General features: G+C 38.5%; 1 protein-coding gene across 1 annotated transcript in view; it reads left to right on the top strand.

Annotated features, from left to right (window-relative positions):
- Window positions 1–18,549, top strand: part of LOC140337357 (scm-like with four MBT domains protein 1) — a gene marked incomplete at its 3' end in the record, with an annotated part of 64,820 nt that extends 46,271 nt beyond the window's left edge. The window contains 9 exon segments of the mRNA XM_072421081.1: window positions 1,215–1,297; window positions 5,857–5,983; window positions 7,621–7,734; window positions 8,080–8,119; window positions 9,930–9,985; window positions 12,716–12,852; window positions 15,230–15,339; window positions 16,922–17,097; window positions 18,371–18,549. Of these exon segments, the coding sequence (XP_072277182.1) occupies window positions 1,215–1,297; window positions 5,857–5,983; window positions 7,621–7,734; window positions 8,080–8,119; window positions 9,930–9,985; window positions 12,716–12,852; window positions 15,230–15,339; window positions 16,922–17,097; window positions 18,371–18,549 (1,022 nt within the window).
- Between the last annotated feature and the right edge of the window lie 810 nt (window positions 18,550–19,359).

Genomic DNA, 19,359 nt, shown 5'->3' with positions numbered 1-19,359 from the left:
GCACCAACGTCACCGGGAAAACCCCGGGAACATCACTGCACTTGTCGACTGAAGTCCTGAAGAAAGGACACAACCCGAGGATGAGATCCTTTGGGAAGGACGCTGGAGGATGCAATGGGGCCAGGTAAGTGTGTTTTTTTAATTGTTTTTAGCTACCCTGAGTTTGGCTCTGGGTTATCGCTTTTTGGGTGTTTTTTTTTACCCGAGCCACACTCAGGAATACCTCCAGGAGGGTTAATAGGAAGTTATGGGCAAAATAAAAATGATGCAACAACATTACACTTTTGTATTGTTTGAACACAGTAAATAAGGCTTCAGTTTAGAGCAACCAATCTTGTTTTAGTTTTCATCATACCACTGGTAAAAATGGAATGCAATCTTATTCGTTTCAATTATCTTTGCTATAGATATATTAGACGAGTGAAGATTCCACAATCAGAGTTTCCTGTGGATTATTCTGTCCCTGTATTGAATAGCACATTGGAATCCCTGCCTCTCTCAGCTTACACTTTAGTTATGTCCCCGGCCCCTTTTAGCTGGGTGCACCACCCGGCACCTTTTAGTAACCACCTGGCTGTTTTTGGGAGGTTACTGAAGAGTTAGGTCACAATACAGTGGCTGGCACCCACCTAAAATTTCTTCCAACGTGGCTTAAAAAAATTTCTGGGTTCTACACTGCACTTTTTCCCAGTATCTGGAACCATGATTTAAACATTTATTTGCAGTATCACCCGCTTGGAAATCCAGGATTGCAGGCTATTCTGATATAATGGTGCTTTATGGTCAGCTGAAAATGTAAACCGCCGTAAGGCAGCCCTACTTTTTCCTACAAGGGAATTGTGGGAAGCGATAACATCTCTGTGTTGCCAAATGAATGTACAGAATCATCTGTTTGGTATGAGTTTACAAGAAAACCCCTTTAGCAGCATTCCATCATGTTATCAACACCCTCCAGGTAAATCTGTGCATATCCCAGACCAGGAAATAAATACAGACGTGTATGTATCTTCTATATTGCGGATCATCCACTTTGTCATGGTAATGGCTGTAGTGTCTCATTTCATTGTGTCACGTCTGTATTTGTAGCACCCAGATTAGCATTCTTTTAGAAGCCTTTGTTTCATTTATTCTACACGCAGTGTTCTTCAGCTAGCTAAACAAATCTTGTATTAGGTAACATGTCTTACACTGTCACTCATCATTTCTTTCTGCAGGATACTCGGTACAGGATTTTGACTGGGATGAATATCTGAATCATTGCAATGCTCACGCTGCTCCTGACAGTTGCTTCCCCGAGGTGAGTATTTCATCTCTGCAGCTTGCTCTGTGTTGATAATTAGCAGGACTCTCTGACATTCTGGCATGCTAAGCTATATGCTCGAAGAGATTTACTTAAGTGCCATTTGGTTTAAAAACAAAATGAGAATACAAGACATATATATACCCAGGGTCACTGGTAGCACATAATTGGTCATCTTTTAAAAAAATAGATCTGAATGAGCAATGATAAAAATGTTACCATTTTGTACAAAGATTCCATTTTAAAGGACATTTGTACTGTAAGAAAGAAGTGAATTGCCATGGCTTTATCCCTGGCTAGCTGCGTAGCTGTCCCTATTAAGAATTTTTTGAATTGCCGAAATGGATAAAGCATGCAAAAAGTGAAGTCAGGATTGTTTAATTTTCAGTGATTCATCAATATTAATGCCAAAGATAGCCAATCAGATGACATTTTCAGGAAGTTTAGGAGGTTTCAAGGACACATTTGTTCAACATAGGATTTTATTAGGAAACCAAAAATGTTACAATATATCTTTCATTGCAATCAGCAAACACTCCTAAATGGTTGTGGGGGTTTAAGGCTGCATTTTTACATACAGTATTATTACATATTAGACTAGACACTTCATTGGTCTGCATGCAGGGTCATTTCCAACAATCCTACAGCTGGAAATTTACATTTTTATCTTTTTAGTTAACCCCCATTAACTGTAATTAGCTTATTCCTCCCCTTTCCATTTTCTAGCTTTTTATTTGTGCTAATAAATATTCTTCTCATCTTAGAATATTAATATATTTTAATATATATTCTTCTTCTCCTCTTCTTACTACGACCCCGGTACGAGATTGGGTAACGTAGTTCGGGAATAAAACTTGTCGATCCCACTGCGCATGCGTGAGATCGCCTTTTTTTCCCCCTTTTGACAAGGAGCACCCAAGAGCCTCCCGGGATGCGTGACACTCCCATTTATTCTCAATAGTCTAGGCCAGGGATCGCCAAATTCCAGCCTTTAGGCCAGATACAGCCTAGCTGGTAGTTTGTTTCGGCCTAACGCCCCCTGGCCAATCCGGCCTAATGCCTTCCGGCAACCCGCGGCGGAGCCGGAACAAACTGCCGGAGCTGCATGCGGCTCTTGAGCCTGCGTGTGGTGGCTCCCTGTCTATTTACCGCGGCTAGCATTAACACTTCAGCCACCAGGGTAAATAGGGAACATTCCCTATTTCCTTTCAGGGAATTTCGGGAGAGAGTCCGGCCCTGCCTACCCCTGAAATGGCCAAAAAAGTTTGCTGACCTCTGGTCTAGGCGATTGAGAATAAGGGGGCAGTGGTGTGCCCTTTTTTTAAATTTTTTTTTATAAAAAGGGTGTTGTACTTTAAAAAAAAAAAACATAAACACAGAATTTTTACCTAACATAAAAGGGTTGTCTACCCTTGTAAAGTGAAATTTCTGAGTTTAGGTACACTTTACACTGATAAATTTTTGTTTTGCTAATCTTCTTTGGAATTTGTTGACTTGTTGATCTTCATTAAATATGAAACAGATAAATATTTAAACCTAAATATAAAAACAGATAAATATGATAAACTTAAACAAAGTACAATAAATACATATACAGTAAATAAATGAAAATGCAGATATGTCACATTTCCCAGCACATCAACTCCATGAAATAAGAATCCATCACTCCAGTTTTGGTGCCAATGATTAGAACTTTATTACTGAATATTAAAGTGGATTGTGTCTTTTTCAGACCTCACATACTGAGGGTCTGTCATTGTCTTTGCTATTAACATATGTGGTGTCATCATGCTAAGATAAAAAGAGCTCTTTAAGGCCCTCAGAAAGAAAGTTGTAAATATACCTGTATGTCTGGCAAATATTTATCCAACAGATCAACAAATTATTTCAAATTGGTCATTCTGGTGTTAGGAATACAATGTGCATGCACATTTTTACTACTGTACAAACCGAAATAGAATACACCACATTAACCTGCATAGGAGATATGGAAGAAAATTTGTTCGCTGTCCAAAAAGAGCATGAACATTTTGCATTGAATTATGAATTATTAAGCAACAACTCGGCCTGTGGAACAATGACCCTGATTTATAAAAACCTTCCAAGACTGGAGAAGATACACTTTCATCAGTGATTCAGCAAACCTGGCAAATCTGGTCCTGCATTTAAAACATATGTTTACAAATAGCAAATGCCTTTTAAAAAATCTATTCCAGGTTTGCTGGATCACCCAGCTTCACTGATAAAAGTGTGTCTTCTCCTGCCTTTAATAAGTCAGGCCCAATGTAATGTAGACTAAAGAATTTAAAATAGTCCTCATGGTAAGTGCCAAGATAAGACAGTTGCCGTATGATGATGCAACTTGGTAACTTCTTCCTTTCACAACATGTGCTTTTTTCTGCACTGTATTCACTGTTGTATTAAATTTGCAAATTCAATGTGAATGTGAGGTCATATGTCAAAAAGCTGTATCCAGAAGGAACCTTTCATGATTGCAATCCAAAGCACACTAGCAAAGCTGCCAAGCAATGGCTTAAAATTAAAAAAAAAAAATGAATCCCCTTGAAATGTCGCAGGGGTTTTGAAAACATACAGTTTGTTCAAGGAAACCAACAAACATCTTGTGCAAAATGAAAAAATTACCAGGCTCAATGTCAGACTTTAATGGGCAGCTATGCAAAATGCCCACAGGAAATACATTTTCCAAGGGATGCAAGACTAGCTAATGAGTCTGTACTTACTTCTTCCACACCATTACAAAGAAAAAGTAAATGTTCCCTTTGATGGGGCATACGCATTTGTTTTTCACATTACTGTGTGTGTATTGTGCATATGTGTCTATGCATGATATTTACCTCCTAGATTGTAAGCTCTTCGGGGCAGGGTCCTCTCCTCCTCCTGTGTCACTGTCTGTATATGTCTATCATTTGCAACCCGTATTTAATGTACAGCGCTGCATAATATGTTAGCGCTATATAAATCCTGTTTATTAATAATAATAATAATAATTAATAATAATAATAATAATAGATACATAGATATTTTTTTTTCTTTGTAGTTTAATTTCTCTTGCAGCACTACTGCAAACTAGAATAAAACCATCTGGTGCCACCTAGTGTTCAACTGTATGTAAAATATAAAATCATACAGACCAGCTGATTTAGAGTTAGATGGATGCTCCTCATATTTAATTCTCCTAGTTCAGCACCAAGGCACGTTTGGGAATGTTGTGTTGTAGCCAAAATAAGTCCCAGAAATATGAATCTGATAAATAATAATTAAGGACTTTGGTTCTAAGGCCAAATGAATCTGATTATCTTGTATTCCCTGTTGACTAATCATAGTATCATAGTATATGCCAGCAGTAAGGGAATCTCAGTGCAGTATAACATAGAAAACTAAACAGCAAAGTGTAATACATAGGACTCAGACAAATGCTAGATGGCTTTTAGGGATGACATCTCCATGAGGTTACATAGGGAATGGGGGGTCTTCTACAACTTCCCCTGCAGACAATACCAACAATAGGTAGAATACACTGTAGTAGACAACCATTGTATTTGGCAGTGCAGTTTATGACTGTACGAAGATTCAGAAGTTGTAAGATGTGATTCTACACAAAGTGGGGTTTCTATTCTTTCTTTTCATAAAGTTGGGTATAACTTATCATGCCTAATGGTTACTGACAGCAATGTGTAATGAGTTAGGTTTATAAATTGTATTTTATTATGTACATGTATATTAGGTTTTAGCAAAAGAAAAAAAAAATAATTTTTAATTGTTTACAAAACGTGCAGTCTAATGATGTTTACCGTTTCAGCACTTGGCCAGCAAATCTCCAAGCCCTAAAGCAGGCATGTCCAAAGTACGGCCCGGGGGCCAATTGCCGCCTGTGTTCAGATTTCCACTGGCCCGCAGCCTCTGTCATAAAATCAATAAAATGCAGCCCACCAGCACTGTTGACCACAGTATAAAATACACGTGTACAAAAAAGCTATTTTATATTTCATTAGAATTGATCAACCGCCTTGCATTATCAGCCCGCTACCCAGCGTGCATAATCGGCAGGACGGGAGTCCCCATGTGTGCACAGGGAATCCCCTACATCATTATAGTAGGCGTGTGCAGGACTCTGTGCACAGGGAATCCCTCACGTCACCCTGGTGGGCGTGTGCTGTGCGGCCCCCACACATTTTCACCTCAACAGATATGGCCCTCTTTGCAAAAATTGTGGACACCCCTGCCTTAAAGGGTTATACAAATTTTAGTTGTTGTAACATAGCTGTATTTACAAAAATGTATGGAGATGTATGAGTATTTTCAAAATGTAATGGAAATTTAGTAAGACTTTGAAAAGATCTATAAATAAATGTAAAGCACAATTATTAATCACTTGTTATCACAGTTTGTGTAAACCTTGTGTAAAAACATTTGGTTATGCCCTCTGCATGTTGCATTTCTTATACAAATACTAATAAAATCTTTAACTGATGTAAAGGTTCTATTGACTGTATGACTATCATCCTAAGATTTTTTATTTGTTTATTACATTTTAGATGCAGAGTGATCATGTCTTCCAAGAGAAGACGAAGCTAGAGGCGGTCAATCCCTTCAAACCTCAGGATGTCTGTGTAGCTACCATAACCAAAGTCTCTGGTACTTATGTCTGGCTTAAACTTGAAGGTCAGTAAAGATAAACTTTTCCATTTAAAGTAATCTTTATATTAAGATATCTGCCTAGGAGTTGTGTGTTATACAGGGAGTTAGGAACACACCTCAGTGCAGAAAACCATTTTAAACCCAACAATGATTCTAGTATCTCTCAACCGAAGAAAAAAAAGTTTTGGCTGCATTTTGGGATTCAGGGATAACAATACTTTTAATATAGATATCCTTTAAATAATACTCTTATAACACATCCGTCCTATGCTTACCTGTCCCCTTCATCCAAAATACCCTTCTGGTAGCTGTTTTCATTGAAAGTATCTCAACTGAGCTCTACTTCCCTTTATTAAAATAGTTTTTTTTTAAAAAAAAAAAAACCTGACACTACATCTAAGAAAGATTCAATAAAAGTCAATGTTGGGATTTTAAGAAAAAAACAAAAATCAAACAACCCTTTGCTCCTCCCTTTACATTCTATTACAGGAGTGAAGGGGGATGTGTAAAAGATAGCTTAGATGTAAGATAAGATTGATTTAGCTTTCTGTTCAGCTCACAAAAAGTGACAAGGACCCTGCGTTTCTTGCATAGTTACATAGTAGGTTAGGTTAAAAAAAGACATAGGTCCATCAAGTTCAACCACTAGGGAAATAAACATATCCCAGATATAAAACTATATAAGACAAAAATACCCCCTGGTACAATTTGCTGCAACAGGGGAAAAAAATTCCTTCCTGATTTCTTTAATCCCCAGTTATATTCTGTGCTTCTAGAAATCATCCAGCTTTTTCTTAAAGCAATCTATAGTAGTTGCTGAAACTACTTCCTGAGGGAGCCGATTCCACATTTTCAAAGATCTTACAGTGAAGAATCCCTTCCTTATCCGGAGCTTAAACTTTTTTCCCTCCAGACGCAAAGAGCGCCCCCTTGTGCTTTGTAATGATCTCAAAGTGAATAATGGGGAAGAGAGTTCTTTATATGGACCATTTCTATATTTATACAGGGTGATCATATCCCCCCTTATACGTCTCTTCTCAAGGGAGAATAGATTCAGTTCAGCTAATCTCTCCTCATAGCTGAGCTCCTCCATTCCTTTTATTAGTTTAGTTGTCCTTCTCTGCACTCTCTCCAATTCCACAATGTCCTTTTTGTGAACTGGGGCCCAAAACTGGACTGCATATTCCAGATGTGGTCTGACCAATGCTTTGTACAGGGACAGGATTATATCTCCATCTCTGCAGTCTATTCCTCTTTTATTACAAGAAAGTACTTTACTAGCTTTAGATATTGCAGCTTGGCATTGCATGCTGGTATTAGGTCTATGATCTACCAGAACCCCCAGATCCTTTTCCATTTCTGACTCCCCCAAACGTATTCCCCCTAGACAGTATGCAAAATAATAGATATATTTCTGTATTTTGGTTCTCAGCCTGAAAAACAAATGCAGCCAGCACATCTACAGACTACTAAGTTGTAATATATTACATATTTGTTTTTGGTTTTAGATATCCATTAAGTACAACCAACTTTGATGCAAGTATAAACAGAAGCTTCTTTTTTGTACAAATTAGGCATAGTTTTAAAAATATTGTGATTGACATTCTGTTGAGAAAGTTGTGATAAATGTGTGAATATTGTGATCTGATCTATTACATCAGGGGTTAAGACTCCAGTTCCTGAGTGCATTGTACATGTGGAATCCATGGACATCTTTCCAATGGGGTGGTGTGAGACAAATGGACATCCTCTATGTTCTCCACCTTGCATGAAAGGTAGGACTTAGTCTTTTACACATAATAGAATTTACTAGGTGTACAAATCTCTCAAGATATAAAATTATAACTTTAACAGTTGTCACTGGAACTAGTGTTCCTCTTACTCCTGTTTTTAGCAACAGCTATAAAACTCTGGATTTTCCTTGTCCAAGGACAGATCTCCCCATGGGAGACATAGCAATTACTTGGTAGAGGTTAAAACAATCATATGGTAAAGTCACAGTAGATTTGGAAATCTTGGTGTGCATAGATGTATAGTATACATAGTATAGATGTGAATGTGTATGTGTGTGTGTGTGTGTATTATAGGTAAAACTATGCTTTTCTTTTTACGCATTATAGCAAAAATCCGGAAGAATGCAACAAATCATGCCGAGAAGCAGTAAGTAATGTCACACTTGTCTGAAATTGCTTTCCTTTCTAGTCATCTGGAGTAAATAGCTGTACAGCGAGAGCAATCAACATAGGAATGGTACAGTTGCATCTGAAGTAGGACACATAGCTGCATATATGTGGATGTATGTGATTTTTTTTTCATTCAAACACTGGAAAATCATTTTACCTCTCACAATCTTTCAATATTCAGTACGTCAGGTGTTTTCCTTAAAGACATTTAATAAAGCTTTAATCTTATTTCTTTCCTATTTGTGGAGAACAGGGAAGATTAATTTAATATTTTAAACTCACTGGGTCCTCTGAATTTGTACACTGGTTATTATGTCAGAACTATTACAATGTAACAACCGTTTCCTGTGTCTATATTAACTAATGTTCAGAGCAAAATAATATTGAAAATGTTTTGGAAATATATTTATCGTAGTAAATGTGATAATTGGTAAATACACTGATATATTTTATTTGCTTTTTGCAAATACAGGGTGTCTCAAAAGGCACATACACTTTTAATGAATTCCTAAAAATTAAACAAGAAACTGAGTTTATTCATATTTTAGGCATCAACAAAGGAATCGTTACAGATTTACTTGTTAGTTTTCACGTTCAAATGCCTTGAAGATTAGTTCCATTTGAAGACTCCATTTTCGACAACTTTCAGCCACCTTCGGGCACAAGCCTCTCTGACATTTGCAGCGTCTCTTCCCCAACCTCAGTGCAGGATGAGCGGATTCTTTCCTCAAGGTGTGACAGGTTATAGGGCTTAGTGGCATACACCTTGCCTTTGATATAGCCCCACAAAAAAAAGTCAGAAGGTGTAAGGTCAGGGGAGCGCTGGGCCCATTCCAGGGGACCCCTTCAACCGATCCATCGTCAGGAAACTTGATGTTCATGAAATCTCTAACGGTGGTCGTGTTACTGGATGCTTCACAGGAGAAAAATGGTTAAGTAGCCCAGTGCTAGACATTGCACACCAAACCACCAACTTCGGAGAGTCTCGTTCATGCTTGAGAATTTCTGCTGGGTTTTTGGTAGTAGCAGGCCTTCCGCTGCATGGTAAGAACAGATCCTGTTTCCAGAAACTTGCCATGGATAGTGTAAGTTGTGTTAAACATTGGAGCAGTGTGACGGCCATAAAGTTTCTCAAACTTGCACTGACCTGCAGTCAGGGACTGAAAAACTTCTTGCCAAGCAAAATTTTGCAACACTGCTCCAATGTCAAATGGTGAGTTTAATGGTGAGTTAAGGGAATGATAAGCTTACAAAAACTGCAAAGCCCAAGTTGTCATATGCTGATGGCTTCAAGTCTGTCCGAATGATACCTGGAACGAAATAGAATAAAGGAAATGTGGAGTGACTTTCGGGACACCCTGTATTTTGATAAGGATGGATGTGTGTACACAACATAGAGAACAGCAGTCGGTGTGGTTGTTTTTGTGTACTCATCCAATCTGAATTTTCACAAATAGTTTTATAACCATTATTTGTAGCAGCTCAATAATTCTATCTTTAGTGTTTTTTTTTTTTTTGTTTTTTTTTTCTCAAACATATAAAATGCTGTTGAATTCAAAGCTACATGGAGAAGTATAATAGCCAACTATAGCAATCACTCTTAGGAAGCTAAGATCTCTGAATATAATGATCAAAGAGATTTGTAGCTTCTATAGATCTTTGCTGCAAGGTTTCTGGTGTGACACAGTTCTGTAAAACCACACAGACTAAACATAAGTTTTACTTAGTTCCATGGATATTTGCAGGTAAACCGCAAATTAAATTATATATCCTTTCTTTCTTATTAGAAATCTGCCTACTAAGAATGGATTGACCAGTAGAGATACCAGCACCTGTAATACAAGTAAGAATTGAATATGCAATTATTATTATTATTATTATTAATATTAATAAACAGGATTTATATAGTGCCAACATATTACGCAGTGCTGTACATTAAAAAGGGGCTATGCCTGGAACTTGCCAAACCTGTTGTATAGCTAAAAATGTGACACTTATATAATGAGTAAAATAAGTGTTAGCATTTAGGTGAATTTTTTTTTAGTTTTTAGAAGTTTTTCTTTGAAACACATTTGTAGACCATCATTTTGTTAGCTGTAGAACAGTGTTCTGAGAGAGGGTTCATTGATAATTACAATAGGACTTATGCAAGAATGAAAATTTAGTCTTGTAGGTAATCCTGCGTACTGTATGTTCACTCCTTATTTTTTTCTACAACGATTTTGCAGTAAGTTCAGCTAGTATACCTGGGAATTTATTACCAAGTACTGAGGCCAGAGCTGTGGCAGTGTATTACATGTCTCCACAACCCTTACATTTAGTCACCCTTTGTGGTGGAGTCTTATAGTTTTGCAGCCATTTCTATGTGACTTGCCATGAAGTTTGTGAAGCTATGGTCAGGTTTCACAACTTTTTGCTTGATGTTGTTCCTTTCTGCCAAGCTGCACACATTTTCAAGGTTTTATTTGCTTAATTCCGCTGCCTAACATACTTACTGACAAACACCGTATATCCCTAGACTAACTCTATCTTGGTGCCTTTTTCACCCAAGCCAGCTGCCCCCTCACAGCAGATCTTCTGGTCTATGGTAGTGATCTAAGCTTTCTGTATGTACAAGCTTGTTAATCAATGGTGGAAATGACTTCTGAAGAGGACTTGGAGCCTTCCAATTATCCTCATGCCCCCAAAATTGGCTCCAAGTGTGTGATATGCCACTTGAGATTTATTGTCTTCAGGATCAGTCATTCCCTCTGCTTCTCATCCACTGGCCTAAACAGCCAGGTTCTGAAAGAGAGAATATTCTCAGATTTCTACTCCTGGTATGGCATGTAAAGCTGTTTCCCTCAAGGTTTATTATTGGACATTGGAAGACGTTATGTGTTATGGCTGACAAACAAATCTTTGTTTGAAACTCATTGTGGTTTGCTAGGTTCCTCCTTATTTGTTCTTTGTGTCCGTGTTGCTTCACAGGTCCTATACCCTGGCCCATGGGCTCAGCGCAGGATGCACTTTTATTTTTAGGTTTATAAAACAGGTGTAAAGCAAACAGTGCTTAGCCCTCCTTTGTTTAATAAAGCAATAGTAAGGCACAGAGGGTGGTAGGATGGGGGGTGTGCAGACGATAATCTGAGAATTGCTTATGTTGGCATTTCAGCCCACCTATATTCTTATGTTTCTCTGGCACACTTTGATAGGTCAATTATTTTTGGCTGGAATGGAAAATAGATAATGACATTTTGAACTGGCTTGTGATTGCAAAAGCATTTAAATGGATAAAAGTGACCTACCACTGACAGATGTGACCAGTTCATGGCTTTGATAAAAGCTGTTGGGTTGGCTTGATCTATTTGGCTCTCTTTCTGAATAAAAAGCTAGCTGACACAGTTTGAGATTGCCAGACAATTGTCCTGTGCTATGAAAAGTAAGTAGTTTAGGAAGGTAAATTTCAGATTCCTGGCTTTTGTATAGCCTTTTAAAAATAAAGAAGCTAACAATCCAGGTATTATTTTGATTGTATATTAAGTTCACTTTGCACTGAATCTGAAGCCTTGAGTCAATCTAATAGTTTTTGTAAGAGCCAAGCCAATTCATCCACCAAAGTCCGTGCTTGATCTTTTACGCACTGATGCTAGCAATGTATAACAGTCCACTGCCTTAGTTGTACATAGTACAGATGCTAACCCTCCAAAAAGAATTCTTGTTGACACAGAATGGTGCAATTGTCATTAGAAGCTGCCCAGTATAAATACACCGTAGCAGCATAATACTTGAAATTTCTGTTCATCACTTTCATTAACTTATTTATTACAAATGTGCATTCAATATTAATAATGAAACATGAGTTTTAAATGGACTGACCTAGTCACTAACAATTTTTAAATCCTTGATTCCTCCCCTTGTGTTTTATACCACAGTAACACATATTGATATCCTAATGATGAGAATATTATGAGACTAGGTTATCTGACCCTTTCGGACTGATTTATGAAAGCTCTCCAAGGCTGGAGAGGATACACGTCATCAGTGAACCTGGGTGATCCAGAAAACCTGGAATGGATTTGGTCTAGGATTCAAAACATTTGCTAGCACATAGCAAATGACTTTGAAGAAATCCATTCCAGGTTTGCTGGATCACTCGGCTTCTGCTGTATGTTCTCCAACCTTTAAAATATCAGGCCCATAATGTCAACAAGCCTCTGTAATTACAGTGCCTAACTATTTCACCTATGAAAAAAATAGAAATTCATTATTCCATTCAATATACAGAAGACTGCTGTAATGTTTTTATAGTTTACTAAACAAGATTATTCAGCATGCTGATTGTTTATATCAGGGGTGCCCACACTTTTTTGGCTTGCGAGTTACTTTTAAAATGACCAAGTTAAAATGATCAACCAACAATAAAAATGTGGATCTAACTCCTGTGCGCAGTAGAGTTTATTTTGAAAGGCAGGGCTCCGCAATCTACTTACGTTGCCTTTGAGATCTACCGGTAGATAGCGATCCACCTGTTGGGCATCCCTGGTTTATATGATTATAAATAACTTTGCTATATCGCTTGTCTGTTCAACAGCATCAAATGGAAAGTATCTATGTCCCAAGATATACTTCAACCATCGCTGTTTCTCAGGGCCTTATTTGAATAAAGGACGGATAGCAGAGCTACCAAAATCTGTGGGCCCAGGCAATTGTGTATTGGTCCTAAAAGAGGTAAGTCTAGGAGGTAAAATTTTCTTTCTAAAGCTGTGATAAGTTAAACATTTTTTCAGTCCTCTGGTAAATCAGTTATGACTAAAGAACAGCTGTATGATAGGAATATAGAGGAACAATTTATTATATTCTGTTGGAACTCTGCAAACTTTTTAAGTTATGTCTTCTAAATGAATAATTATACAATTGCTTTTAAAGACATCCAACATACTTCTACATGTGATTTTGTTGCTGTATTTGGTCCAACTTCCCTTCTTAGCAGTGCTCTTGGAAGTCTGCAGTGGTATAATCTAACACAGGGGTGCCCAACACGCGATCTACTGGTTGATCGTGATCGCGGAGCCCTGCCTTACCCCTCCCTGCTGTTTACCAGCAGCCCTGCTGTATGTCTTTAGGGATGCTGGGGATGTTTTTCAACAGACAACACCAGGAACTTTGCGTCCAAAGCTCATGTAACAGTAGGGAGTGGGAAGGGAAGCAGAGAGGGCAGTCTGAGGTGAGCAGTGCTGGGCAGCCAAGTCCGTTCAGGCTCGGGGTCAGGGTTCAATTACCGAGATACCTTTGTACAGATTAGCAGTTCTTTTTCTTTTGCAACACGTCATTCCCCTATGACAGGTGAACTGTAGCTTTCCTGTCACTATAGTCTTGTAGTGCAATGTCTGTGCAATGTTTTGCCATTCAATGTCTTATTAGCTTCAGTCACGTCTGTGTCATACTCAGTGTATGTATATATATATATATATATATATATATATATATATATATATGTGTGTGTTTAGTATTTTTATTGTTGGTAGATCATTTTGACTTGGTCGCTCGCAAGCCAAAAAAATGTGGGCACCCCTGATCTAACAGATTTAAACGTTTTTGGAATAAACATGGATTTTAAAATTAAACTAACTAAACCCTTGGGCTTTAGTTGCTAGATGGTATTGGGTTGGGGGGTCGGTTTATATTATGAGTAACTAATATAATGTTTATATATTGAATACGAACAGGACAGATCTTTATTGAACGACTTACCTTTGCTGGGTACGGTTCTTGACCTGAATTTTGAACATGTCCCACATGTTCCAGATGATGATCTTCTTTGGACAACCTGTCTTAGCAAATAGGATAGGACTGTAATAACTCTGTGGCCCGCTGTGATAAAATGATGCACAATGCGCCTTTTAATACACCTATAAGATCCTGGTAGAATGGCTAAAAGAGTGATAGTGGGATGTGGATATATATCCGAATCCAAAATTTGATTATGTAGGTCAAAAAGTTTCTGCCAGAAGGATTTAAGAGAATGGCCACATCTCCAGAACTGGGGGGCAATATGTCTGCTCAAATCTAATATGTTCATCTGGCATCTGTAACATCTACTAAAGATTTGTTAAAAACATTTCTGTTACTTGATCTAGATAGGTTATGCGTCTTTGTAAAAATATTTCTCTTTCTCTATTTTCTATGCTTAGGTCCAAAGTGATCCCCAATTCCTAATAACGAACAAAATGGGGTTGACGCTTACAATAAAATTTTATAAATTGATGCTACTCCATGTTTACCAGTCTGTATGAGAAGTTGTTTAAATGGGGTGGGGGGGGTCTATTTAAATTGGATGTTGACTGTAACCCTTTCTATTGACCATAATCCAGCCAAGCTGAGCCTCTCAGATCATAGGGAACCCGAAAGTCTCTAAAAGGAGGCAACACACCCTGATATAAAGTCTGGCCAATTCTGGGGTGGTCTTCAATGTTCCAAGATAGGAATCTAGAACAGCTAAGCGTTAGGGGAACCCTGGATTGTGAAACAAAGGGGTCAGTGGGCCCGGTCTTGAGAATAACAATACCTGTTTTAGTAAGGAATCCCATATATATAGCACGGTAGTGACTGTAGTGGGGTATTTGATGATAGAAGTCAGGATTGAGGTTGGATCCAGAGAGCTGAGATAAAAGATAGGGAAATCATTGATTCATCTAAGGATACCCATAGTTTCTTATGTTTATTTTGAGTTCACTCCATAACTCTATGTAACATAGCTGCGGTATAGTACAATTTAAAATCCTGCATAGCCAAGCCATGTTTTTCAAATATTTATTCTGTGGCTTCTTTTTATGACTATAATATATAGTCTGTGTCTTTAACTAAAGTGTTGTATTCTCATTGCTGTTTTTCACTCAGTCATACCTTCCCCTCTCAGCACCCTAGTTCTTACGTTCTTAACAGGTCCCAGGTGGATCCAGTGAGGATCTGCATTTTGTGTTACTTTACTCTTGTTTTTAGTGGTACATGCAGAGAATTTAAAAGCATAATATTTAATATTAGAGAACACATGCAAATCAAAACATTGTGTTGTCTTTAATAAACATTCTGTTTTGCTTCACTACAGGTTCTTTCTTTACTTATCAATGCTGCTTACAAACCCAGCCGGGTTTTACATGAACTGGAGTTACAAGATGAACCATCATGGCCTCAGCATCCTGAGATACTTAAAGCAAAGTAGGATTCTTCTTTTTTTCTTTTATTTCAATTGCCTTTATATTTTATCAGCAATTAGATTGGCTTTCCTGCAATACTGGCAATCCTTAGTTCTAGAGTAGAAATGCTGGGATAAATATTTCCTGTTAGCAGCCCCGAGTTTCCTCTGGCTCCTAACGCCTGTACACATCTGCCCGGAGCAGCATCCTTTATGTCAAAGAATGACATTCAGATAAAGTCAGCTTAGTATTCTCATTACCCTAACACAGATCCTGCTAAAGGGCATGTGACCCAAAAATCTCAACTAGAAGAAACCTGGGGTCACTAACAGTTGCGTATTAAGCAGATTTTATGTATCCACTAATAGACAGTGATATGAAATGAGTTAAGGTTAGACTTTGCTTTACAGTAATTTAAAAACTATATAAAATAGCAAAAAGCAGGAGCCAGCATTTTTTGTACATCAGCCTCTGTCTCCAGGTCCAGCAGGCCTGGAGCAACATTATGGGCGGAGGGCCTCATGACGGGGGGAGTATGGAAGACTGAATATGAAGGGGGGTGAAAAGGTCAGGAAAGGGGGGCCAGGTGAAATTGGAAGTGAGAAGGACCACGAGGCAAGCAAAGGAGGGGGTCATAAGTTCAGAGGAAAGGCTGGAGGGTGAGGAGGTGTAGGCACGTGTGCAGGGTGGTTAAAGGAAAAGGTTAATAGTTCAAAAAAAAAATGATATAATATGTTAATGAAAGAGAATGCGGGACAATCGGGGATCAGGATTGGAGGGGAAGTTTAAGGGGTGGTGAGAGTTAAGGGGTTAAAAGGAAGGTGTCTGGTGGGGGAAGCAGAACCTCTTTTAAAAAATTATTGCTGTGGGACTGCATTCCCACCCTCCCTCCCTATGTTCGGACGGTGAGGGGGTTATTGTCGCAGCAGCTCATCCAGGGCAGGTTTCTGTTGTTCGGGTCCATGGAAGGTAGAGGTGGGGTAATGGAAATACAGAGGGGATGGGGACATGTGAAATTTTGTTGGGACAGTAAGGGTGGCCTCGCATGACACTTGGTTGTTGTGGAGGCTAGTTTGGAATATGGGAATCCGCTAACTGTCCCCGAGGCGGGGTATGAGCGCCTGGGGGCCTTGTGGGGATGCGGAGACAGCTGGAGTACTATGAGAAATTGATACCTTTCATGGATCCGTTTAAAGAATTGTTCCGGTTTTATGCTAAAAAATATTGTTGTTATTGTATTTAAGAACATGGTTAATAAAAGGGGGCTGCTGTGGCCAATCTTTCCACCAAGAAATTGTGTGATGGTGTCTGTTATTGGTTGGGAGTAATTGGGGGTTGGTGGATTAATTGGGTATGGCAGAAGAACGCTTCTCATGCTGTACCCTGGTCATGTGGGATTGTGTGACTGAAGCATAGCTTGTCCTTCTTATACCCCAGAGATGTAGTCATATAACATGAACTGTACACAAATTTTATACAGCATTGTCAACCCAAGGGTGGGTTTGTGGTCAAGACATTTTTTATGTATGGGGATAGTTCTAATTTTGAACTTGGGGCCCCAAGACCAATGATTACTCATTTAAATTCTTGAATTTGTCTTTCAGGTATAAAGGAAAAACATATCGTGCCACAGTTGAACTGGTGAGAACATCAGACCAAGTGTCTGAGTTCTGTCGAAAAACCTGCATTAAACTGGAATGTTGCCCAAACTTGTTTGGACCATTTATGGTTCTTGATCAGTGCTCTGAAAACTGCTCTGTGCTTACAAAGACCAAATATAGTAAGTGATATTCAGAAAAAAGAAAATCTGTACTAATCTGTACATCCAATGCTGTAGGACACCTGAAATAAGCAATCAGTGCCAACATAGAACTCTCAGTATACCAAGTTGTTAGGACTCATGAATGACACTTTTGCAGCAACTCCAATGATTGCTGGCCCTGCAATATGGGCTTTAAAGAGGAACTAAACCGAAAACCTAAAAAAAATCCATCTGAAGGTGTCTTGCATCGGGTCCCGTGTCGTCCCAGCATCTGTCCCCGAGCCGGCGCTCTGGGCTCCGCAATCTTCTCCTCTTCTTCCTGGTTCTTCTTCCTACATCACCCGACCCAGGTGCGTGATCGGGTGACGTAGGATGGAAATAAAAATTTTCCGATCTCACTGCGCACGCGTGAGATTGGCAGATTATGTTTTGCACGGAGAAGCTCCTTCTGCGCATGTCTGTCATGCTTCGGCATGCGCAGAAGGAGCACCTAAGAGCCTCCTGGGATGCATGACGTAGGTATCCATGCATGTGCTCCCATTCAAGAATTAAGGGGCGGTGCTGCACCTTTTTTTTTTTTTTTAAAGAGTGTTGCACTTAAATAAAAAACAAACAACAGAATTTTTACTTTACATAAAAGGGTTGTCTACCCTTTTTTTTTTTTAAAGCCTAGTAGTGCTGTGATATGTGTGCATTGAACCCCCTGCACTGCATACCTTTACAGCACTATGCAAAGATTGTCGGGGCTTTTCCTGCTGCTGCTTTTTGCATACTGACAGTGGTGTTCAGACAATACAATCATAGACTAGCAGCCAGAAAACAAAACAGATGTTTAGTAACCCTTATATAGAATGTCTATAATAGAACTAATGCTTTTAAAACAACACATTTCATTATTTTGCAAAACTGAATATTTCTTTAAAATCTACTAAAGACATAATATTAAGGCAAGTTAGAATTTCTAGTGGGGCCATAAAACAAGTTTGACATTGTTTAACATAAACCATACAATAATATTCTGAAATTATTTCTTTTGAAAGTGAGTTTAGATCTATACACTGGAACACGCATAGAGCAAATGAAGTCTGAATTAGTTGCCTGCATATTATATCTAGGTTGCACCCTCTACAGTCAGCAGGGGCTCAGAATTGGTTCTGCCATCAAAATCTCAGCACTCTCTGTACAGATCTTTTTTATTATATATGTTCTATGTGAAATGTAACTCACTTTCCTTTACTGTTAGTATGTAACTTGCATTTCTATTAAGCATTTCATTCCCTATTTTATTTAGCTCATTATTATGGAAAACGCAAAGCAAGGAACTTTACCAATCCATCTGGAATTTTGCGTAGTATAGAGGCTGCACTAAAAAAACCTGCCAAGAAGAGGAGGAGGAAGAAGCATTTCTTTGTCCATAAGAAAAAGCGGTCATCCAATTCTCTAGACAACACTCCTGCAGGAAGTCCTCAGGTAATTTATTCCAAAGGCTGTCACAGATCATTTCAGGCCTACTCAATTACAGGTATAACTGGAATGTGGTAGGCTTAAGTGACTGGGCCAGAAATACAAAGAAAATACTTCCAATCAGCATTCTTAGAGCAGATAGGCTTAGATTATAAGCACAATAGTCAAAGCAGTGCAACTGCTAATGAATAGCATACTTTACATTGTTATAACCAACATTTAAAGGGTAACAATGCTCGATAAACTCTCCAATACCAATGTCATTATCTATATTTTGGCTTCCCCGGTTCTTTCTCCCATATTCAAAACAAACACAGTCAATACTCAAATATTTTTTAGTTCCTTTTTTCATTATACATCCTATTTCATGTCATCACTGGCTCTCCCTGCTCTTGCCTTGTCTTGCTCCTCACCTTGTGGTTGGCTATGTAGATTTCCAAGAGGCAGCAAAGATAGAAGATTTAGGTATTGTCAATATTTATACCATCAAAATAATATGTATGAAGACATTTGTATTCTCTATACCTACCAAGGCTAAAAAGATAAAATCTAAACACATGAAAGAATTGTAATTATGTGTTATGGACTTTTTTCCCTTTGCTTGATCTTTTTAAAGCAAAAATAGTGTGATGGCACCTGGCAGCAACATTGAAGTCCTGGCATTTACATCCCTTCAGGACTGTTTTTGGCTATTCTCCGGGCCAAAATCATACTGGTTCCCTCAACACCCCTCTGTGCACTCGTCAATAAATAACTAAATGACTGTTATCGTAGAGCCTAGAACTGTGTAGAACTCAATAATCTGTATGTTCAGCA

This window comes from Pyxicephalus adspersus, chromosome 8 (assembly GCF_032062135.1).
Source record: "Pyxicephalus adspersus chromosome 8, UCB_Pads_2.0, whole genome shotgun sequence".
Classification (NCBI taxonomy): Eukaryota; Metazoa; Chordata; class Amphibia; order Anura; family Pyxicephalidae; genus Pyxicephalus; species Pyxicephalus adspersus.
Note: the sequence above shows the minus strand (reverse complement) of the source record. Positions and strands in the feature narration are given on the sequence as shown.